Below are 25,217 nucleotides of genomic sequence, written 5' to 3' on the forward strand. Positions count from 1 at the left end.
GACACCTCCCAAAGGTGCCTACTGAATGCAGTGGAGGCCCACCATGAAGTTCTCTACCCCCGCTCTGGGCAAAGACCAGCAAGATCACTAATCCAACATGGGAGACGATGAAAGAGGTGGTCAGCGCCAACACCCTACAAAAGAGGACAGCCACCCAGTGCCAACAGAGGACGAATGATCTTCTCTGTTCCACCAAGGAAAGTCACTCTTCTTATCACTCTCAACTCACAAACCCATCACACATCCACAGGGATCTCACTCACTGCCAGTTCAAAGGACATCATCATTTACTGTCTCACACAAACAACTTCATCCTCTCAGTGGATCATGTCCTCATCCCACCCATGGCATGACTCACCACCAACATATGCCAGGAATCCTTCTCATCTGGTCTGGCAATCATCCTGCTTACACTCTCCACATCTGTATTCATGCAGGACAAGCTGGCACACATCAAAGGGGGGAGGCCACAAACTGGTGGAAGAATGCCTGACATCAAGGTCCTCATAGACTTTGAAAATAGTTAACCAGCTGGCCGGCAACAATCTGGACCATTCCTGTGCTGACGGTGAGGTCAGTGGTGCTCAACCAAGTGAGGATCCACAAGTGCAACATCCATCAGACAACCATGCTGTGAGTCAGTTCCCTTGTTCCGCAGTTCCCTGCCAAGTACTAATTATCTCTTCTTGCTTTCTCAGGCATGTCTGTGATGCAGTCGAGGGGCTCCATGACCCAGGTCCTCGACTCAAGCCCCGAAGACATCGCGGAAGAAGAATCTGATGACACCGTCATTGAAGACCCGTCACAGCGCTCACCCAAACTCTCCACCACCACAGAGACACACACCTTGGTGGGACCTACTTCTAGAGTAGCCTTGGAGTCACAATCTGGTGAGCACCTTGCACTGTCTGATCAACAGCAGGCAGAGGCAGGGACTTCGCAGGTTTCTGGCACTTGGAGGACAGCTGGAGGCCTCTGAACTCAGTCATAACTCAGATACTGGATCTGCAAAGGCAAGCTCAGGAATATCAGGAAGAGATGTCCGCTGCATTCCTCAGATTGCAAGGCACAATGCAGGAGTCCATCCACCTTCAGTCAGAGGTGATAGCAACAGCATGCCAATGCACCAATGTCAACACTGGTAGCATGGTGGACGCCATGGAGACCTTAGTCCAGGACATTGGTCCTGCACTGCTGCGTGGGCTGAACTCCATCGCTGACATCATGGTTGGCATCCAACAGTGTCAACACGAGAGAAGTGCGAGCCATTTCGATCTCACTCCAGCCTTCCCTTCTCTTCAAGGAGTCAGCTAGGGGCCATTGGGCACCCATAGGTTGGAGGATCAGCAGGTGTACACTCCGGGGACATCCACCCAGGTGACTCCAAGAGCATCTGGTCTATCTGAATCCCCTCCTCCTGTGACCCAAACAACTCCAACACCACAAGCCAAGATGGGTGCCACTGCCACACAGAAGGATCCTGAAAACAGGCTGTGGCCCTCCAGGTCTCAGCCCTCCAAAGGACGCCCACCAAGATCATTACAGACAAGGCGCAGCAGTCAGCAGACTGCCTCCACCTCTGCGTGGGTGTCAGGGGAGCATTGGCAGGGTTAAGAAGGTTAAGACGATGTAGTTGCACATCCTGGGCACAGGTGTGAATCACTTGTACACAACATTCACTATTGTAACTCCCAAAAACGTCTCCTTGCTTATGGCTCCTTGTTATGTTGAGCAGTGTTCGTGTCACTCAAATGTGAAACCTTGGTTCCTGCACAAGATAATGTCAGGTCTCTCAGTCCAGGGCCTCTTCCTTGTACGGTATGTAACCTTCAAACCAAAATGATGCTCCAGCTTCACACTAATTGGACACATTAGTAATATATGCACATCGATGGTGCTTGTCTTTGCTGCCAGTTGTGAGCTGGTGTCACAGAATTCCATCATTCTCTCTGTGGTGCTCTCAGCACTTTGGAGGTGGGGCTGGCTCTGCTGCACCTCCATGACATGAACCTGAGCACTGAGGGTATGTGCACTGCCATCAGCCACACAGGGGTCAAACAGATGCAAGGTGAGGATGTCAGATCTGTCTTCACTGCATCTCATCATCATCCTCCACGAATCTTGCGGCTACAAGGGACACCTGATCGCATCTGCCTTTTCTGGCCAGTGAGATGGCCTCATTACCGGCATCCTCACCTTTGACAGACTCATCAATGTCATCCCCTTTGACATCTTCCTCATCAGAGGATATGTGCAAGTCCTCCATCTCCTCCTCAGCCAGGTGTTCCCCCCTTTGCTGTGCAGGTTGTAAAGTGTGCAGCAAATGACGATGATGTGTGACACTCTCTGGTGATTGCATTGCAGTGCTCCTCCGGACCTGTCGAGGCACTGGAATCTAATTTTCAAAATGCCTATCGTTTGTTCCACCAAAATCCAGGTCACGGCATGAGCCTCTTTATACCGTTGCTCTGCTGCAGTGAGGCTGCCTCACGGGTGTCATCAGCCACATCCTCTGTGAGTAGCCTTTGTCGCTGAGCAGCTAACCCTGCGGCCTCTCTGGACCTTGGAAGATGTCAGGGATCTGAGAGTTGCTAAGGATATAGGAGTCATGGAATCATGCACAGACCTGTAGGATGTGTTTGTAGTGGTCACACACCAGCTGAACATTCAGCAAGTGGAATCCATTGTGGTTGAATGATTATTGCCACGGAGATCTAAGCGCCCGGTCAGTGCAGTCGATGGCACCCTGCACCAGTGGAAAACCTGAGATCCGCGCAAATCCCAACGCTTTTGCTTCCTGGCTTTTCTGATCCTAGCCAAAATGCACAAAGTTCTGTGCCTTCTCGAGGCTGGCTTCCATGACCTCCTGGATACACTTGGGTGTGGAGGCTTGCGTGATCCCACAAAGGTCACCTGTGGAGCCCAGGAAAGAGCCACTGGTGTAAAATAAGAGCACCATGGTTGCTTTCATGGCCACTGACAATGGATGTCCTCCATGTCCCCACAGGTGCCAAATCCTGTAGCAGGTGGCATATATGACCGACCAGTCCCCTAGACATATGCAGTCTTCGGCGACACCTGCAGGAATCATGGGCACCGTTTAAAGACCATGGGTCTAGCGGTGCACTTACAAGCGATGGCTCACTGTGGACCATCAGCTGCATGCGCAGCAGGCCCTGCCGCACCTTCAACTTGAGGGAGGTGCTCACCCCTTTGCCGAGTCAGGCACCTAGGCTGCTCTCTGCTTCTTCTCTGGTCTCTGTAAGCCATGAGACATACTACTAAATCACCAGGCTCCATGATCCTGATGTTCTCCTCCTGTAGGATGAAAGAGAGAGACATGTGGGTTAGCATATGTGTACTAAGAGCCTCTCCTGGTTAAGTCTCAAGGCCCTTTCACACATGCAAGTGAGTGCTGGCCACTACTTGGATGGCCAGTGTGTAGTGCGCTCATTGACTGTCCAAAACCATTGGACTGCATGCTGTGATCTCAGCTCAACTATTCTCCTAACCCACACTGCAAGGCTGTGCTGTTAGCTTTAACCATGATGAATACTAGTCTGAATAAAGACATTGCAAGGGGCTGTGAGCACCTCCACCCATGACTGCGTCATGGCCACCTTTCGCAAGAGGATTGTACAACTTGCCCAGTCAGCCAATTGCTCTGCTGCCTCCTAATATTCACATTAATTTGCAGTCTGTGCCTGAGGGGTGAAAAGTTCTGGAACATTTAGTGGTATTTTCATGCTTTTGCATTGCTTGAGTGGGCAGAAAAGCTTCAGAGCGGGCCCGACTCCAAGCATGTCAATGGATCTGCAGCTGAACATTCTCAGCTGTGGAAGAATGCACACTTTTGGCAAGCTTTTCCACATGCATGGCCACTTCCTCACCCCCCTCACCCACTGTACCCCCGGCAAGTGCTTGAGTATTTCCTTCAGTCTGTGCTGTCACATCACACCCCAGGCCTGACCTGGACTAGAGCCCTTTCCCCAGCACCACACTGAAAGCCAGCCAGGAAAAAATGACTTGCCTGTGCCCCCAGTGAATGTGCGGCACCTCTTCCTTGCTGTTCTATGAGTGATGTGCAAGGTTGTGTGTACTCACCTCTAAGTTCCCCTTGAAGTTCTGGTTGCCAGGTGCATGCCTTTTAAAGGCAGTTGTGAAGCATGCCATTCGGAAGTCACCCTGATGTGGGTGGTATATTTGACGTGGGGGGTTGATTCCAGTGAGCAGGGCTTATAATTAGATGCAAATGTATTAAAATGATGTTTTCAACATGCAGCAGCAGGAAACGCAGCCCACCATTGATGGGTGGAGCGGACAATCGCAAATTGGTTTCACAACAGCATAAAACCGATTTTTGGCCTTCTTACCATATTGTACCCCCCACCGCCCCACCCACCATGACACCCAATTCCAACAGGGCTGGAAAATTCCGGACTCTGTCTTTTATCATCTAACCAACCTCCTAACCATGTGAATAATTTACTTTTAATTCCACAAATTTTAATTTGAAGCAAACAACCTCTTACGCAGAACCTTATCGAATGCCTTCCGGAAGTCCATATAAACAACATCTAAGGATATGTTTATTACTTTGGTTACTTCCTCAAAAAGTTTAATTAAACTCGGTTTATTTCACCTACCCTTTACAAATCCATGTTCCCGCTTTCTAATCAGTTTTAAATTTCTCTAAGGTGTTCTGTCATTCTGTCTTTAATTACAGATTCCAACAATTTCTCTATAATGGATGTTAGACAACAATTCTCTAACTTCCTGGTTTCTTCTCACACACTTCTCTACAAATGAAGTTAGATTTGGAATTTTCCAATTTAAATGGACAATTTCTGAATCTTTGAAAGACTATAGCTGAAACAGCTACAATTTTCTCACTTACTTCCTTTGATACCCTGGGGTAGAAACCATCAGGTCCAAAGGATTTGTCAGTCTTTAGTGCCATTACTTTTATTAAAACTGTATTTGTGCTTTTGTTAATTTTAGTGAATTCCTGTCCTTGGTTCATTGCCTGGAATGTCAGGTATATTATTCTATTCCTCTACAGCGAAGAATGGTAAAATTCGATAAGTCCAAGTGTCAAGACCTTTTTTCATTTGTAATATTACCCCCATCTGTTTTTATAGGGTCCACATTACCCACGAACATCCTTTTTCTTCTAATCCAAAATGTAAAAAACTTTGCCTGTTAATCTGGATATCATTGGCAAATTCCTTTTCATATTCCTTTTTTTGCAGCACTTGATATCATTTAACTGTACTTCTCTCCACAGATGCTGCCAGACCTGTTGAGTTTTTCCAGGTATTTTTGTTTTTGTTTTGGATTTCCAGCATCCTCAGTATTTTGCTTTTATGCTGATATCATTTTGTCTTCTTTAGCTGTCTCTCTCAGTTTCCTGGATCTGCATTAATCTTTTTACTTCTGTATGCGCTTTCCTTTAGCTTTATGTTAACTCTCATCTTTTGTCCACCATGGCCATTTTATTTGATAAATAGAATTCATGGTCCTCAGGGGGCCTAAGACTGTTCCTGTATTAAATTAAATTATTTGTTGAACACCACTACTCATTTGTAATTTTACCTGATAACATTTTTGATGAATTTGCTGTTATCCAAGTTAGCTTCCCAAAATCTTGAATCTGGGTAACCATAGTATGTGATTTCAACCAAACATAAATTTGATCATATTATGATCAGTTAGATAAATGTTTCCTTACTGTTAGATTATTAACTAAACCTTGCTCATTACTCATTACTAAATCTAACAGGACCTGCTCTCTTGTTGCTTCGAGAACATGCTGGACCAGAAAGTTACCTTGAATGCACACAAGAAATTTACTAACTTTCTGATCTGAGCTACCCCGCTCTTCTCAAACTATATGAGAATTAAAGTCTTCCATTAAAATTATGTTTTAGCTACAAACCTCTCTAATCTCTGAATTACTATATTCTGTCATTTCATTACTGCTGTCAGGTGGAACGTAGAATGAAAAAGATTAATTGGAAAGTGGCAGTAAGACAGATGGAAGCAAAAGGAATACAAGCAAAAGTGTAACTGAAAGAGGGGGCAAGATGGAATGCAAGAAGCAAAGGAGGGTAAAGCATGAAAAGGAGAAGCATATTGAGAGATGGAGAGAGGAAAATAGGAACATGGGGTGAATTTTCCAGCCTCCCACCATTTGAAGGTGGGATGCTCATAAAATAGAATGGGTGGCCTTCCTGTTGCCTTCCCACCCAACCCTGACCTGTTTTCCATATTACGGTGGGTGGGCAAGGTATCAGGAAGCCTGCCCACCCTTAAGTCTATTGAAGAACATAAGTGGCCAATTAATGACCACTTAAGGGCTTCATTCCTCCACTGCAAATTTTCGCCTGGCTGGGAAACACAAGAACACAAGAAATAGGAGCAGGAGTAGACAATATGGCCTGTTGAGCCTGCTCCGCCAGTCAATATGATCATGGCTGATCTTGGGCTTCAACCCCATTTTCCTGCCCACCCCCATTTCCTTTAATTCCCTGAGAGACCAAAAATCTGCCTATCCCAGCCTTAAATGTATTCAAGGATGTAGCATTCACAACCCTCTGGGGTAGAGAATTCCATAGATCCACTACCCTTTGAGTGAAGTAATTTCTCCTCATCTCAGTTCTAAAATGGCCCCTTATCCTGAGACTGTGCCCCTTTGTTTTCGATTCCCCAACCAGTGGAAATGATTTCTCAATGTCTACCCTATCAAGCCCCTTCATAATTTTGTAGGTTTCAATGAGATCACCTCTCATTCACTCCTGAGAATAGAAGCCAAATTTACTCAGTCTCTTAACATAGGACAGCCTCCTCAGGGACCAATTTAGTGAATCCACACTGTACCGTCTCCAATGCAAGTCTGTTCTTTCTGTCCTTTCTGAAATGTGGAGACCAAAACTGCACACAGTATTCCAGATATGGTCTCACCAAAACCCTGTATAATTGTAGCAAGGCTTCCTTATTCCTGTACTCCAAACACTTTGCAATAAATAACAAAGAAAGGAAGGCCAGCAGCTTTCACTGCATGGTCTGCTGTTGGGCAAGGAGGTGGGGCACCTCATTTTGGGGGTTCCCTGTGCCCATCAGGGCCACCCCTGAAAACATGCCTTCCTCTTTGTCCCTCCTCCTTGCCATTAAAACCTGACCCCCACAAACCTGCCCACCCCCTTCCTCTCCCCTTGCTGGGGTCTGCCAGGCAAGCCTGACCAAAAACCCCTGATTTGCCTGAAGTTGACAATCCATCGCTTTCCTTTTTCCTGGTCTGTTTGTAGTCCCAGCAGTGGCCACTACTTGCTTCGGGCGCTGCTGTGACTTCAGAGTTACCAGCCAATCAGAATGGCTGGCAGCTCCCTAGGGCAGGGCTTCCTCCCAGTTGGAGGTGGAAGTCCCACTCCGAACCAATTAAGGTTGCTCCCAGCATAATATTGGTAAAGAGCACCTGGGTTTCTGGTCAACTTGTCCCAAGGTACTTTTTTTAGGGGGGGGAGGGGTAGTGAGGTAATCTGCCTCCCTATCCACATCAAAGCAACAGGAGAAGCCCATTTCGCCCCTCAAGACTATTCTACCATTCAATGAGATTATGCTGAACTGTGAACTCCGTTTTTCTTAATACCTTTAATTAACTAAAATCTATCAATCTTAGTTTTAAATTTAACAATTAACCTAGTAATCAATGGAAGAGAGTTCCAAATTCATACCACCCTTTACGTAAAGAAGTGTCTCTTAATTTTACTATTGAAAGGCCTGGCCCTAATTTTTAGACTATGACCCTAGTGCTAGACTCCCTCACCACTGGAAATAGTTTCTCTCTATCTTTCCTATTTGTTCCCCTTAATATCTTGAAAATTTTGATCAAGTCAGCCCTTCTAAATTCCAGCAAATACAATCCTAGTTTATGTAATCTCTCCTTGAAATGCAACCCTTAGGAGTCCAGGTATCATTTCGATAAACCTATGCTGCACTCCCATCATGGCCAATATAAAATTTCTAAGGGATGGTGCACAGAACTGCTCATAATACTCCAGGCATGGTCTAACCAGGGCTGAAGCATGACATCTAATCCTCTAGATATAAAGAGCAGCATTTCATTAGCCTTTTTTGATTATTTTATGTAGTTGTTCATGACATTTTAATGATAATTTTAATGAGAGAGAAAGAATGAAATAGAGACAAGAAAAAAGGATAGATATTATTTGAGTACAAATGTTGTTACGATATCTCAAACTCTGAATTTATCATTTTACCTAAGACAATGAATACTTACCTAGATAAGCATCTCAATACTGAAATGATAACTACCTACCCTAGGCAATGATTGTACCCACACATGATCATCATAACTAACTAGAGGGCGCAATGCATTCCTACACTATGAAATGATCGTGGGCAGAATTTCATAGCTACAAAAGTAATCTCATTTCCTACCGCCCAGTCCTCTTCTAAACTTAACCCTTCTGTTTTCCAAGAGTTTTCTGGTCACACAATGCTCTCGAGATTTCAATTTCAACTAAATATTGACAAATATTCAGATTATAGATAATTACATTTTTGCACATAAATCTGTATGAGGTCAGGTAGGTCAATTTGAGATGATATTCTCCACAATAGTGAGATGAGCAAAACAATCAAAAATGGAACGAAGCTATGTACCAAGTGTCCGTTGGGTACAATTTTCATCACAGTAAATCTGAACAAAGTGAATAACGGCAACTTTTACACATATCTGGTCCAACCTTTGTACAAAGGCTTTTTTTTACCAGCTGCTTTACCAGCAAGCACTTTAAAATGGTATGGCTTTAAACAGGTAAAATAGAACGCATCTGATTGGATGGATTTTGCAAAAAAACACGTTTAATAGGCTTGAGAAAAGGAGTGCAAACCATTCCATGGAGTCAAGCAATTTTCATAGTTCTGGAGCCATGCAAGCACTTTGAGAACCGCATGTATAGAATGCAATACCATAACTGTTATAATATTTCACTCAGGTATAGCGGTGGCAAAGGCAACCAGTGATTTTATCTTTTAAACATTTAAGAAGTGAAATTAATAGCGAAATATGTCTAGAAAGAGTCGAATTACTCAATATAATTCAAACATTTGCTAACCACGCCAACCTTTCCCCAAATTCCAATGTTATCAGTCACTCTGACTGCATTATCATCAGCCACAATCAGAAAAAGGGGCCGGTCAATGGAATAATGATTATTATAGATATGTTATAACTTCTTAAAAATAACTATACGGGGACAACGCATGTGGCGAATAAAAATACACTAAGCATCGGTTACGATGCACAATGATTAATGCACGAAATCACAGACCATCTAATAGGCGGGCGGGGGGGGGGGGTTGGTGGTTGGGGAGGTGAATAAATTGCAGTCTTTCCACCATTTACGCTGTCCTTTCAGCTTGCGTTACCATGCAACAAAGAGACAGAGCGATCTGCGCTTCGTTGACTGGCACCTATCAGTAATCACAGGGCGACTGGAGAGCAGGTTTGCTCGTCACACAACAGCCTTAAACGGTTCAGATTTTTTGACACACCAACTTCAGACCACAAGCACTGGGTAAATCCAGAAAGGGCAGGTACTGGCGTCGCCTTCCGTTACCAGCAAAGATTATCTATCGAAGCAGCCAGCATTTAATATTTTACAATTGAAACAATTAAGAATAATCATAGGAAAGAGACACTAAAATGCACCTCGATAAATATAAAGAGCCCACCATGAAACAGTGTAACTAACTGCAGATTTTTCATTGATTATATTGAACCATGGTATCTCAAGGGTATCGTGGACGATCCCTTTATATACTATTAATTAATTAATAAAACATCAATATTGAAAACGGTTATGTAACGGTTAACATTTTGAGTCAATTTTAAAAATATTTATATTTCAGAACGTAATATTTAATCTGACACCGTCTTTAATAGTATATATTACATAATGTTGTTCATTCGCATCCGATGGTGTCCTATTGTTCGCCTAGAGCTAGGCGCTGGTGCATTTCCCAATTCTGCAATAGGAGGAAATCCCCAAAGCCTGGCTCTGCTGTGATTTACCATCTGCATCCCTCCATCTTCATCTCTACCCGAACCTCATCTCCACTCCCAGCTCTCGACCTACCATCCAGCCCCGTTCAGTGCCGAGATTCCCTTACCAGTCGGTGGAGGTCTTCTCGTTGATGACATCCTCATAGGCTGTGAGTAAAGCAAGTCTGTTATTGCTAAGGTTGAGCGCCATGGTCCCTGCTCCCATTGAGATCTCTCCGGCTCCGAGGCTGTAGCTGCGCTCGCTCTGAAACTGAACAAAGACTCCTCCCGCACTGCGCCGGGTCCTAGTGCCTGGATGGATACCCGCCTCACACTGAAACTGAACAAAGACTCCTCCCGCACTGCGCCGGGTCCTAGTGCCTGGAAGGGTACACGCCCAACGCTGTAACCGAACAAAGGCTCCTCCTTTACAGCAGTGAGTCCGAGTGCCAGCACAATACCCGCCCCAAACTGAATCTGAACAAAGGCTCTTCTGCCACTTCGCCCACTGCTATTATTGCCCTGTCAGCCCGCCCGTTCTAGAAAGGAACCAAAGGCTCCTCGCCAATAGGCAGAGTTTTAATCTGTCTCTATACCCTGCCACGCAATGAAACTAAACAAAGTTCATTTTACATTAAACTAGGATTCTCCTGCTGGACTGATACCTTTCCTGCATTTAAACAAACTAAGGCTTTTCCCATATTGCACAGAGTCCTATTGGCCTTCTTCTGTCCTGTAACAAATCTGTGATTCTGCTAGCTGGAGTATCCACTCTCCCCTTGCCTGATACTAAACAACGGCTTACTACTGTATAGTGCATTCGTTCCGTCCCTTATTGCATTGAGTCTTGATGCTCTGCAAGTGCACACTACTCTGAAATGAACAAAGGCTACGTCTGCACTGCACAGGGTCCTAGTGTTTCCTGGGTACCCGCATCTCCAAACTGAAAAAAGACTTCTTGCACAGTGTACTAGGTTCTTGTAATTGCCTCCATTCTCTGAACCCACTCTGGAACTGAACAAAAATTCAGATTTTTGTAACACTGTGCTAGATCCAGACATCTGCTTGTGTTTGCTGCTCCAAATTCCACTGAACTGGATCTTAGTGCTACCAGCATATATGATGCCATGATAAAAATAGCTAAAAGCTTCTACACTGCACTAGGTACCTGTCAGCATACCCTGTCAGCACTGAAAAAAAAGCTCTTCTTATATTACACTTAGATTCTAGTACCCAACCATTTATATCTGCCTTTCTCCAACTGGGAAATTAATAAAATAATCAAAACACTTTCATTTATGTAACTTGTTATTAGTGAAAAAAGAGAAATGTTGGAGCTTTTTGTCTTGTACTCATCAGGACACTTTGCAAGAATATCAATATAAGGGGAAACAACAATTTATGCTGTATGTGAAGAGAGTGCTGATTGGTTAGGCAAGTGGATTGGTAGAAGCGTTGCCATGTAGAATGTACCAGTGATGGTGACTGACAGTTAACTGCCAAGCATTGTTTGAAATTTAAACCAGGCAACTTGATCCTCATTGGTCAAGGCATTGCCTTGAAAAATGAGTCAGTGAATGGCTGTCACTTATTTAGCTTAGCTGAAATAGGCACAACGTGTGTTCATGTTCTTTCTGCCTGCAAAGAAAAGGGCCCTGTGTATTAATATATGTAGCTTCCAGTACACACAAATGTGCCACACTGTGAGCCAACTGACAATCTTAAATTGGTTGTCAGCGTAATTCTTAACACATTGAGGATTATTTAGCAAATGATGTCCAATCGCAGAACCACTTCTACTGTTAAACACTGTGTTTTGAGTTTTGCCAGCATGCAAGTTACGAAGAGCGGCAGGGACATGCTGTTTGATACGATCTGCCAGACATTGGGATGTAGCATCACAGTGGCACTGAAATTCATATACCACATTTACTCATTTGTGTGATAGGCAAAATGTCTTTTTGCCTTGAAGGTAGCATCCTATTAATGGTGAATACCACTCGTGTTGCTACTGCATAGTAGCAGCGTGAAACAGCTAGCTTCACCCTAAGGCTTTTAATAAGGTCCCACATGGGAGACTGATAACGAAGGTAAGAGCCCATAGGATCCAAGGCAATCTGGCAAATTGGATCCAGAATTGGCTGAGTGGCAGGAAGCAGAGGATAATGGTCAAGGGGTGTTTTTGTGACTGGATGCCTGTGTCCAGTGGGGTTCCACAAGGATCTTTGTTGTGTCCCTTGCTGTTTGTAGTATATATAAACAATTTAAACTTGAATGTAGGAGGTTGATCAGTAAATTTGTGGATGACACAAAAATTGGTGGGATGGTAAATAATGAGGAGGATATAGACGGGCTGGTCAATGGCAAATGGAATTTAATCCATATAAGTGAGAGGTAATGCATTTGGGCAGGATAAACAAGGCACAGGAATACATGATGAATGGTAGGATCCTGAGAGGTACCAAGGATCAGAAAGACCTAGGTGTGCATGTCCACCAGTCCCTTAAGATAGGGGGACAGGTAGATATGGTGGTTAAGAAGGCAAATGGGATACTTGCCTTTATTAGCCGAGGCATAGAATATAAGAGCAGGGAGGTTATGCTGGAACTGTATAAAACGCTGGTTAGGCCACAGCTAGAGTATTGCGTGCAGTTCTGGAATGCAGATTATAAGAAGGATGTGATTGCACTAGAGAGAATGCAGAGGAGATTTACCAGGATGTTGCCTGGGCTGGAGACTTTTAGTCATGAGGAGAGATTGGATAAACTGGGGTTATTTTCCCTGGAGCAGAGAAGATTGAGGGGGGACATGACTGAGGTGTATAAAATTATAAGGGGCATAATCCAGGTAGACAGGAAGGAACTTTTCTCCTTGGTGGAAGGATCAATAATCAGGGGACATAGATTTAAGATAAGCGCAGGAGGTTTAGGGGGACGTGAGGAAAAATGTTTTCACCCAGAGGATGGTGGGAATCTGGAACTCACTGCCTGAAAGAGTGGTAGAGGCAGAAACCCTCATAACATTTAAGAAGTATTTGGATGTGCACTTGTGATGCCATGGCATACAAGGCTATGGGCCTAGTGCTGGAAAATGGATTAGAATAGTTAGGTACTTGTTTGACCGGCGCAGATTCGATGGGCTGAAGGGCCTTTTTCTGTGCTGTAGACCTCTATAGCTGTATGACTAAGACCAATCTTATAGCGTGTGGAACTGTAAGAATCCCCACGCACATATTGACCAGTACAACGTGACTGGTATTTGCTATACTACACTACACTTGCTTGCATATCTCAAAAATGATAAATCTCATTGTGTCAGATCGTTATGTTCAGGATAAAGCTAATAGTTATATTTACTTACTTGTAAGGTAATAACATAGAGGCAATAAGGCACAAGAAGTTATTGTTGGTACAAATATGTGGAAATAGTATCATTCCACAAGAGGTTAAGATATTTTCTTCAGGTTTCTTACACAGTTTCATAAAGTGAGCTTGAGGAAACAGTTTTTGTATAATTCCCAAAGTGAAGTTGTACTTTGGTGAGAAAATATTCCTGTTCTCTGCATGTCACTTTAAAATCTAGTGTAACTCAACTAAAGGATTCAGGAAAATTCATAGCTCTTATTTAATTTTCTGGGTCTCCGAAGATAAGTTCCATCACTCAAAATTAAAGATGCTGTACAAAGGACTGGCATGGCTTACTCATGGCCAATTTGATACACATCACCTTGGCCTCACACCTACTAAAGCCTAACTCAATCCATATTATAACTTCTGTTAAAAGAAATCTCCCCATCTCTCATTTATTTAATTACCAGATCAATGAAATGCTGTCTGTCTTTTCTGTATGATTTAAATCTCCATTTTTAAATTAAATATGAAAAGAATTATTTCTGAAATGCATTTACAAGGTAAATCTAAAATCTTATAAGAAGAAACTTCCAGGAATTTCTGTGGGGTTCTCTGAATCAACCATCATAACATTAGTTGTAGATCACCAGAAAAGCGAATAACATATAAATATAGACATCAAGATTTATTCCAGGCTGGGAAGAATGGAGGGACAGGAAGAAATTTTGTTTCAAAAACTCAGGTAAGGGTTTCCCACATGATCTAGCGAATTTAGCAGCAGCATTTTAAGCATTTTTAACCGGTTTTCTGGCCAACAATCAGCCAGATTAATAGGCTTGCAACCTGTCAAGCAGGAAAGCAGTCACAGTAATTCTAATATTGTGGATGGCAAGTTGGATATTGTGGAGGGAGGTGAACCAGATATTACAGGGGTTGAATATAACTTGTGGAATGGAGGAGGGGTGCAGTGTGGTGTGAGGAGCTAGGTCACCCAATTGCAGGGGTCTGATCTTGTAGAGGTAAGCTTCTGAGCTTGGGAGAAAACTTCCTACTCCTCCTGGTCAACAAGCTGTGTAATAAAGGCACATACATCATGAATCCAGCCCTCTTGCCTCTGCTTACCTGCCAGGATTAAAAATAAAGATATAGGACAGGATTTTCCAGCCCTGCCCGCAGCGGGCGTCATGGCAGGCAAGAGTGGAAAATATCACGAGATCGGATGGAAACCTGAACATTAAGCTCCTGCAGGGCAATGGGAGCAATTTCCACATTCACACAGGAAAAGTCCAAGCTGGTCTGGTAGTGAGACGTCAGCACCACCATCTTCCAACCTGCAGTGAAGGCACAGTACAAAATTGAAATGAGGAGATACTTTGCTGGTGAGGGCTCTGAGGGCTGATTGGAGGGCAGGTGCATGCACGGGGGTGGGGGGAGGTGCTTAAAGGGATATCCAGTTGAACTGTGCATTCCCAAATGAGGAGAGATGCACAGCTGAGACATGTTAGGAGGCTTTCAATGACAATGCAGGGAATCTGGAAAATGTAGCTATGATGTGCTTTCAAGCGAGACTAATCCCACAATCAATCAATCAATTGCACTAATCAATCTCCTAATATTAACCCCTTGTTCACAGTGTGGAGACTCCCCAGAGCGGTAACACACTCCAGGGCAATTGGGTGACTGGACACGTTTCAGATGCATATTACAATCACGACACTGAGAACTTCACAGAAGAGAAGTGTCAGTCCCCCTTCAAATAATCTCAGTTGCTGACTAAACATTTTTCATTATGTGTAGTCCAAAGCCAATGGTATTAGAGTGCAGGGACTGAGGGTCCAAGTGTGTGGCCAAAGCAATCTTATACCAGTCGGTCGTGTAAAGGGGGTAAGGGGGTGGAGGCACAACCTTGAAACGAACCATGCACTGGCCTGGATTTTTTGGGGTGATTAGTTTCTGACATTGGAACAAAGCCCTTGAACCCACATTCACTGACAAGTCGCTGACAGAAATAGGACCTTTGCAGGCTGATGCTGACTCATGTCTGTTTCTCATTGATGCTGCAGAGAGGAGACCATCGGAAAGATGGAGCCTGGATTTATTGCTGCCTGCATAATCGCATACAGGCAGGAGAGAAGAAGGAGAAGATTGTGATAGAGGTATCAGGCTCACCAAAGGGAGGCCTCAGGGCCCCCTCGAGATGCAGAGGATGAAGCTCACAGAGAAGTCATGCATAGGAGCCTCTCAAGACTGAGGGTGTGCAGAACTTGCAGGTCTTATCTGCAGTGAGACACACTGTTGCCAATGCCTCTGCATGTCCAGAGATCTGGTGACTCAAATTTGCCACATTCTTCAGGAATTGGCGCCACAGGGACTGGGAGGGCAACCATTGCCACTGGCTGTGAAAGTAACCGCCGCACTGAACTTCTATCTGAGTGGGACCTTCCAAGACTCTACTCAGGAACTCCGCATGATCTCTCAGGCGTCCACTCAAAATGCATACATGAGGTGACAGACTTCCTTTTTTCCAAGGCCAACCATTACATCAATTTTGACAGAGATCAAGCAAACCAGGACACCAGACTTTGCAATGATTTCCAGATTGTCAGAGCTGCGCACTGCATGACCTATCGCTGCAAAGGGGGGAGGGCTTGCTAGATGCCAACATGGAGGAGCTGCACATCTCCTCTGATGAGGAGGACATTGAAGGGAGTGAGGGCGTTGAGTTTGAGGAAGCCTAGGCCACAGGGGAAGAGGCCATAGCATGGGCCAGACAGGGCAGGCATGTAAGTGAGGCCCTCATAGCCACCAGATTCCACGAGGAGGATGACGCGTTGCAGCGACTGCTCTCTTGGGCAACTGCCTTCCAACTTGGGCCAACATTAACACCAGCATTGCTAGTTCTCTCATTTCAACCAGGCACTTTAATATGAGATGAATAATTACACTCACATTGTCCTGATCCTTTGAAAGATGATGTCTTGGGAGCACGTGTCCTTGTTGAGATGAGGTGCTAACTGGAGGAGGGAGTCCCAACATCAGACATCAGAAGGTTCTGCCTCTTCAAACGTCTCTCCAGCATCCCAGTCACAATGGCAGCCTACAAGAGCCAAGAGCTGTTCCACTATCTTCAGCAAGGTTGTAGCTGTATGCCTTCAGTTTGACAAAAATCTCCAGCAATTGGATAACGCATCCTGTGTAACTTAAATGGTGAAACTAATAGGTGACACTTGGGCCAAGGCAGTGGAGGACATTCTGCAGATGTACATCTAATCAGAGATGACTCAATCCTCTGTGTTACATTCCTCTCTATGGCATTAACATCTGACACTATCAGTTATGGAACAAAAACAGAAAATGCTGGAAGATCTCAGGAGGTCTAGTAGTCTCTAGTAGTACCTTGCTATCTGCTCTAACACTCTGTTTCCCCTCCCCCTACAAATCTGCTCTGGGGCATTTAAACTAGATTTGCAGGGGGAGGGGAACCAGACTGTTAGAGCAGATAGTGAGGTGGAGGAGGATAAAGGTCAAGCGAGGAATGCATGTATAGACAGAAATCAAGGGTCCGTACGTGATAGAGATGTTCTCAGGTGCATCTATTTCAATGCAAGAAGTATTGTCGGAAAGGCAGATGAGTTTAGGGCATGGATTGGCACGTGGGATTACGACATTATTGCTTTTTGTGAGACTTGGTGCAGGTGGGGCAGGACTGGCAGCTCAATGTTACGGGGTTCTGTTGTGTCAGATGTGATAGAGGGGGAGGGATGAAAGGGGGAGGAGTGGCATTACTAGTCAGGGAAAATATCACAGCTGTGAGTAAGCAGGACAGCCCGGAGCGCTCATCTACAGAGGCCATATGGGTGGAACTGAGGAATGGGAAAGGTGTGACCACACTAATAGGGTTGTATTATAGACCGCCCAATAGTCAGAGAGAATTGGAGGAGCAAATCTGTAGAGAGATAGCAGACCGATGTAAGAAACAGAAAGTTGTGATAGTAGGAGATTTTAACTTTCTACATATTGACTGGGATTCCCATACTGTAAAAGGGCTGGATGGCTTGGAGTTTGTCAAATGTGTTCAGGAAAGTTTTCTAAATCAATATATAGAGGTACCAACGAGAGAGGATGCAATATTTGATCTCCTATTAGGGAACCAGACAGGTCAGGTGACAGAAGTATGTGTAGGCGAACATTTTGGGTGCAGTGACCACAATGTCATTAGTTTTAAGTTAATTATGGATAAGGATAGGTCCGGTCCTTGAGTTGAGATTCTAAACTGGAGAAAGGCCAATTTTGTGGAAATGAGAAAGGATCTAGCAAGAGTGGATTGGTATAAGTTGTTTTCTGGCAAGGATGTGTTCAGTAAGTGGAAGGCATTCAAAGGCGAAATTTTGAGAGTGCAGAGTTAGCATGTTTCTGTCAGGATTAAAGGCAAAGTTAACAGGCATAGGGAACCTTGGTTTTCAAGGGATATTGGCGATCTGGTTAAGAAGAAGAGAGAGGTGTATAGCAGGTATAGGCAACAAGAAGCAAACGAGGTACTTGTAGAGTATAGAAAATGTAAGAAAAGACTAAAAAAGGAAATCAGGAAGGCAAAAAGAAGACAGATAATGTGAAGGTAAACCCGAAGGGTTTCTACAAGTATATTAAGAGTAAAAGGATAGTAAGGGACACAATTGGTCCCCTTGAAGATCAGAGTGGTCGTCTATGTGTGGAGCCTCATGAGATGGGGGAGATCTTAAACAGTTTTTTTGCATCAGTAGTTACTCAGGAAACTGGCGTAGTGTATAAGGAAGGAAGGGAAACAAGCAGTAGTTTCATGGAACATATAGAGATTAAAGAGGAGGAGGTGCTTGCTGCCTTACAGCGAATAAAGGTAGATAAATCCCCCGGGCCTGACATGATATTCCCTCGGACCTTGAGGGAGACTAGTGTAGAAATTGCAGGGGCCCTGGCAGAAATATTTAAAATGTCCTTAGCCACGGGTGAGGTGCCGGAGGATTGGAGGGTAGCTCATGTTGTTCCGTTGTTTAAAAAAGGCTCCAAAAGTAAACCAGGTAATTACAGGCCAGTGAGCCTGATGTCAGTAGTAGGTAAATTATTGGAAGGTGTTCTGAGAGATCGGATATATAATTATTTGGACAGCCAAGGGCTAATTAAGGATAGTCAGCATGGCTTTGTGCATGGTAGGTCGTGTTTAACGAACCTTGTAGAGTTTTTCAAGGAGGTGACCAAGAAAGTAGATGAAGGAAAGGCTGTGATGTTGTCTACATGGACTTTAGTAAGGCCTTTGACAAGGTCCCACATGGGAGGTTAGTTCAGAAGGTTCAGACACTTGGTAACCATGGAGAGGTTGTAAACTGGATTCGAAATTGGCTGTGTGGGAGAAGACAGAGAGTGATAATGGATGATTGCTTCTCAGACTGGAGGTCTGTGACTAGTGGTGTGCCTCAGGGATCTGTGCTGAGACCATTGTTGTTTGTTGTCTATATCAATGATTTGGATGATAATGTGGTGAATTGGATCAGCAAGTTTGCTGTCGACACTAAGATTGGAGGCGTTGTGGACAGCAAAGAAGGCTTTCAAAGCTTGCAGAGAGATCTGGACCAACTGGAAAAATGGGCCAGAAAATGGCAGATGGAATTTAATGCGGAAAAGTGTGAGGTGTTACATTTTGGAAGGTCAAACCAAGGTAGGACATACACAGTAAATGGTAGGGCACTGAGGAATGCAGGGGAACAAAAGGATCTGGGAGTTCAGATACATAGTTCCCTGAAAGTGGCATCACAGGTAGGCAAGGTTGTAAAGAAAGCTTTTGGCATACTGGCCTTCATAAATCAAAGTATTGAGTATAGGAGTTGGGATGTTATGGTGAGGTTGTATAAGACATTGGTGAGGCCAACTTTGGAGTATTGTGTGCAGTTCTGGTCGCCTAACTACAGGAAGGATATCAGTAAGATTGAGAGAGTGCAGAAAAGATTTACTAGGTTGTTGCTGGGTCTTAAGGAGTTGAGTTACAGGGAAAGATTAAACAGGTTAGGACTTTATTCCTTGGAGCGTAGAAGAATGAGGGGAGATATGATAGAAGTTTACAAAATTATGAGGGGTATATACAGAGTAAATGTGAGTAGGATCTTTCCACTTAGATTAGGAGAAATAAACACAAGAGGACATGGCTTTAGGGTGAAAGGGGAAAGGTTTAGGGGGAACATTAGGGGGAACTTCTTCACTCAGAGAGTGGTGAGAGTGTGGAACAAGCTACCATCTGACGTGGTAAATGCGGGCTCACTCTTAAGTTTTAAAATAAATTAGATAGATACATGGATGGGAGAGGTCTGGAGAGTTATGGACTAGGTGCAGGTCAATGGGAATAGCGGGATAATATTTCGGCACAGACTAGAAGGGCCGAATGGCCTGTTTTCTGTGCTGTAGTGTTCTATGATTCTATCTGTGGAGAGAGAAACAGAGTTAACGTTTTGATTGTGTATGACCCTTCTTGAAGAAAGGTCATACGGACTCAATGTTTCTCTCTCCACAGATGCTGCTAGAACTGGTGAGTTTTTCCAGCATTTTCTGTTTTTGCTTCAGATTTCCAGCATCTGCAGTATTTTGCTTCTATCAGTTATGGATGCTGGCCTGCTTTTATCCTCACCCTATTACGCATGGGGACCACCTGAAAATGTTAATGTTTAACCACATGCATGCCAGACATTAAAATGCCTCCTCTTTAACGTACACATTGTTCCCTCATGGCCAGCCCTGGCCCTTAAGAACTTCAAAATGTGCAGACACCATGAGGCCTTCATGGTGATGAGTCATTGCTAATAAAGAGCAGAGTTCAACTTCTGTACATCCTCGCTCCTATCCCATTGCTCTCCTCGACATTGTCTAAAGCTACGGTGTGCACTTCCAGAGCATGCTCAAAGGCTTCATTAACCGCCAAAAATCATCATTTGCAATTAGCATTACAGGTCTTGGCAAATGCTTAGGTGATGGGACGTACAGCGCTGCATCTGAACATTGTGACAAGAGCATTATTGCCACAATACAGCCAATTACAGGGTGAGAAATGATCAAGGTTGTAGGTCCCAATGCCAGGGCAATAATGTGGCTGAGGGACAGAGCTTCAACACCTTGAGGTGGCAAGGCACTCCCACTTATCGTGAACTTAGTTGATGTACACTGGTAAAGTCCAAAATGCAGTTGGTAGACAGGAGTATGGGCTCATAGCATGAAAACCCTGCTGGATGACAGAGAGCACATGGAGTTGCACAATATATGACCCTTCTCCATGCATAAACACATCTCTTCTTATACACTACGCCTTCATCTTTCAAGAATGCAAAGGAAATAGGAGAACATCTCTGCCTCAATCTTACAAAGCCAGGAATAAACATGAAATGACCCTGCAAAGCATGTGAACAAGGTTCCTTCCACAAGCACACTTAACATTAGGGTCACAACATCACTGATGTTTAGAATGATCTGAAAAAGGGCTGTGATGATATAGAAGCACACTACATAGATGAGAGGCCCATGATAGTGACATCTGCAATAAGTTGGGGGAGGCACCACGGTATCGCACCTAAATGATAGCAAACCAGCTCATCATAAAAAGGAGGCAAACACAAGAGTAGATGTGAAATGAGTGTGATTCTATTTACATTTGTGAACATTATATTCACATTGTGAACACCAGTGCCACTGTTGTGCTCATTTTTTTTTAACTTTCCACTTTTAATCCTCCACTATGTCTGGGTTCATCTCCAACATCCACAGCAGAGGCAGCCTGCTGACTGCTACGTTCTGTTCTCTGGAGGGTCTTGACCTGGAAAGCCCCGGCCTACTTTGGGTGTCCTGTTGTGGGGCAAGTAGACTCTCCTTGGCCTGTGTAGCTGGAGGTGATGGGTCAAAGGAAGAGGGGATTGGGATTGGCTGGGCACTCCTGAAGTCACCTGAATGGAAGGTCCAGGGGTGTCCATCTGCTGGTCCTCGTCTCTATGGGCCCAAGGGTCCCTGGCTGTCTGAGCAGAAGGGGCAGCTGGAGTGAGATCGAGGTGCCCTGCCCCTCTCGCATGACCACTGATGTATGCCACCAGTGGCTACAGCAATGGAATGCAGTTCCTGCACCAGTGCAAGACTGATGTCCTGGACCAAGGTCTCCATGGTGGCCACCATCCTGCCACTGTTGACCTCGGTGCGTAGGCATGCTGGCGCTATTATCTCAGTCTGCACTTGGATGGACTCTTCCATTGTTTGTTGCAATTTGAGGAACGCAGCTGACATTCCTTCCTGATGTTCCTGTGATTGCTGCTGCAGCTCCACCAACTGATATAGGACCGAGTCTGGAGACTCATCATCTGATTCAGACTCAGTAGATTCCTTACCTCCAGCCGTCCTTCAAGTGCTGTGACCTTGGATATCCCTGCCTCTGCCTGCTGTGGACCAGATTGTGTGCTGGTCTCACCAGATTGTGACCCCGAGCCTGCCAGGTCCTGCCATGGTGTATGTCTCTGCGCTAGTGCAGGGTGTGCGTGCTGCAATGGGTCTTCCGCTGTGGTGTCCTCAAGATCCTCATCTGAGGTGTTGCCGGGGTTCGAGCTAAGTGCCTGGCTAGTTGAGGTTGTGGAGCACTGTGGAGCAATGGAACTTAGGTTCCATTGAAAGAAAATAGAGATAATTAGTGCATGGCTGGTGACTCTAAAACAAGACAATGCACTCACAGTATGTTTGTCTGAGGGATGAGCTGGTACAGGATCCTCACGGGAGTATTTGACACCCACCTCATGCTGAAGGCATGGTCCACGTCCTCTCCGGCCAGCTCAATGGCTCGGTTTTCAAACTGCGAGGGGCCTTGACTTCCACCCCCAGTCTGGGACTCTCCCTGCGATTGTGTGTGATCTTGTCCTTCATAAAGACATATGGAAAGAGCGCAAGCAAGACACATGCCAGGGCAGATGATAAGGATGCCTGGCATGCATGAGTGGTGAATGGAACCATGGACGGGATAAGGATGCGATCTCCAGAGGAGATTAGCTCAGACAGAGATCTGAGGGTGTGTGTGAGAGTGAGTGGTGATGTCCCTTGAGCTGACAGTGAGTGAGATGCCAGTGAATATGCGATGGGCTTGTGTGAATTGAAGGTGATGAGGTGGTTGACTTACCCTGGCGGCACGGGTGAGATCATTCATCCTCTTTCTGTACTGGGTGCCAGAATTCTTCTGTGCAGCATTGGCACTGATCACTGCTGCCACTGTCTCCCAAACTGGATTGGTGAGTTTGCTGGACCTCCTGCAGCCAGAGCAGGGCTAGAGGACATCACGACAGGCCTCAACTGTGTCCAAAAGGTGTTCCAGTGAGGCTTCACTGAATTTGGGGGCAGTCATCTTTTTGGCTTTTGGGGCCATGTCTTCAGTGGAGCAATCCTGGGCTGCAGACAATGAGAATGCTGTGAGTGGCCGCACTTTAAATATACCACCTGAAGTGAGACAGCGGTGAGCTCATGGCAGGGCGGGCGAATCAAAGGCTGCCCGCCCGTGATTCAGCGTGTTTCCTGTGCGTGCATACCTAATGAGGCAGGAAGTGGACAATATGGCGTGGAAACATTGGAGTCAGTTTGAGGTCGGGTTAGAGATTTAAAAGATTTTACCTTCTCATCTACTTCCAATCCCTTGGGGGATTAAATTTCCTTCATGGTTTCTGTTGAAGTTACAGTAGCTGATTGGGTGAATCCCTGAGGAAATTTCCAACAACAATATCTAATACTAATTGATGCTAATTAGTACTTTGATCATAGCATCTCATCACATCTGTAGAAATGTCACAAAGTACTTCAGATACAATTAATTATTTTGCAGTGTAGTCATTATTGTTACTCAGGAAAATACAGTAACTATTTTGCACATGGATTCCGCAAAGAGCAAGGAGATTAATTTCTACATAATCTATTTTTAGATGATGTTACCTGAGGAATGAAAGTCCTTTGGATATCTAGAGAATTCTTCGTTCTTATACAAATTGTGCCATGGGATTATCTACCTGAAATCCCTGAATAGATAGACAGAGCACTTGAACAGATAGGCAGAGCACTAGCTTTAATATCTAACTTAATATCTTTGTGATGTTAAAAGCAGATGTTTCTCCAGCTTTCTTATTAAGGATTGGTGGAATAGAAAACAGAAAATTTTGGAAAAACTCAATAACTTCAGATCGTAACCTGTGCCCCCATTTTATTTCCTTTTTCTTTGCTGGTTTTGATTTTTCTCTTGTTTTTCTCTTTCTTTTTGCTTTCAGATGGCAATGGTTCATTATTCTTCCACCACCTCTGGACACATCTTTTGTTTCTTATCCCATTACCACTCCCTTTGGTTTTGTCCCATGAACCCTTTCGTCATTTAATCTCTCCTGCCTTCCACCTATCACAGATCTTACCTTTTCCCCTTCCTTTTTCACCTCCACCCCCTTTTCACCTGCATAAAATCTATTATGTCTCTAACTTTTCTCAGTTCTGATGAAAGGGCATTGACTTGAAGCATTAGCTCAGTTTCTCTTTCCACAGATGCCGCCAGACCTGTTCAGTATTACTGAATATTGAGGAGAAATTTCTTCCCTCAAAGGGATTTGAATATTTGGAATTCTGTCCCTTGAAGGGTTGTGGAAGCTCCATCATTGAATATATCTGAGGCTGAGATAGACAGTTTCTTGGTCCCTCAGGGAATCAAGGGATATGGGGAATGGGCAGGAAAGTGGAGTTGAAGCCTTTGACAGATTAGGCTCAATGCGCTGTGTGGTTTTCTCCTACTCTGATATCTTATGTACCAGCATTTTCTGTTTTTATTTCAGATTTCCAGTATTGGCATGGTGTAAGTCTATCAGGTGTATCTTCTATTCTCTAGGGCTTCTTCTTATATTTCTTATCTTACTTGATATTTCTGAGTTTTGTCCTCCTATCTCTCTAGTTCAAAGATTACATTTATTCTGATCATGCCTTTCAGACTTTTAATGATCTAGACTGTTTCTTTTCACAATCTTTTCTCTGATGAAAACAAGCCCAATTCTGTCAGACTATTTGCATTTTTTCTGGGTTCCTCCTATTTGAACCTTACCAATGCGTCAATGCCCTTCTAAAAGTAAAATGATTACACATATTCACATTGTAGCTTTGCCAATATATTATACAGAGTTAATTAAAATAACTTGTTCAGCCTATTATCACATCACCTAGAGATGCATGCCAGCACCCATTTATCTTTCTTGCTGACAGCTCTGCAGTAACTTTCAGTGCATGTTTGATACAAACCCAACTCTTCTCTTTTCCACAATTTTTCAATGGAATGCTATGGTGGCAAACAGATCAGAAAGGTTAAATCTCGGGTCTGTGTTAATCATCTCATTCTTTCAAGGAGTTAGTCATGATGGTAGTCCTAAACTAAACAGGGAAAAGTCAGTCAGGATATCCATGTGTATAACAACAGCTGGGACATGAAGATGTTTGTAAAAACTGAATCTAACTCAATTTTGATGTTCCATGCTTGAAAAGTCTCGCAACACTCACAGATGAAGAACAGCTACTCAAAGGAGATAGAGCAAATCTATCTGGTGCTAGAGCTAATGGGACTATCCTGAATCAGCAATTTCAGGTGGAGATGGGATGAAATGGAAGAAAATTGACATTAATTGCCAAGTTAGTTATCAATCCAGCTGGTTAAAGTGCCAACAGAAATGTACCCATCCACTAGTTTAGAGCTCTAATGGTTTGTTGAGGCATGGCTTATGGCTTCTAAAACCATACTGTCCACTTGT

General features: G+C 44.3%; 1 protein-coding gene across 2 annotated transcripts in view; it reads right to left on the reverse strand.

The window, feature by feature from the left end:
* Positions 1-10,364, reverse strand: part of dbn1 (drebrin 1) — a 198,642-nt gene extending 188,278 nt beyond the window's left edge. For both annotated transcript variants that reach the window (XM_041193776.1, XM_041193775.1), the window contains exon 1: positions 10,198-10,364. In XM_041193776.1, coding sequence (XP_041049710.1) covers positions 10,198-10,234 — 37 coding nt within the window. In that variant the 5' untranslated portion in view covers positions 10,235-10,364. The remainder of the gene's footprint in view (positions 1-10,197) is intronic.
* Positions 10,365-25,217: the final 14,853 nt, after the last annotated feature.

Source organism: Carcharodon carcharias, chromosome 8 (genome assembly GCF_017639515.1).
Source record: "Carcharodon carcharias isolate sCarCar2 chromosome 8, sCarCar2.pri, whole genome shotgun sequence".
NCBI classification, from domain to species: domain Eukaryota; kingdom Metazoa; phylum Chordata; class Chondrichthyes; order Lamniformes; family Lamnidae; genus Carcharodon; species Carcharodon carcharias.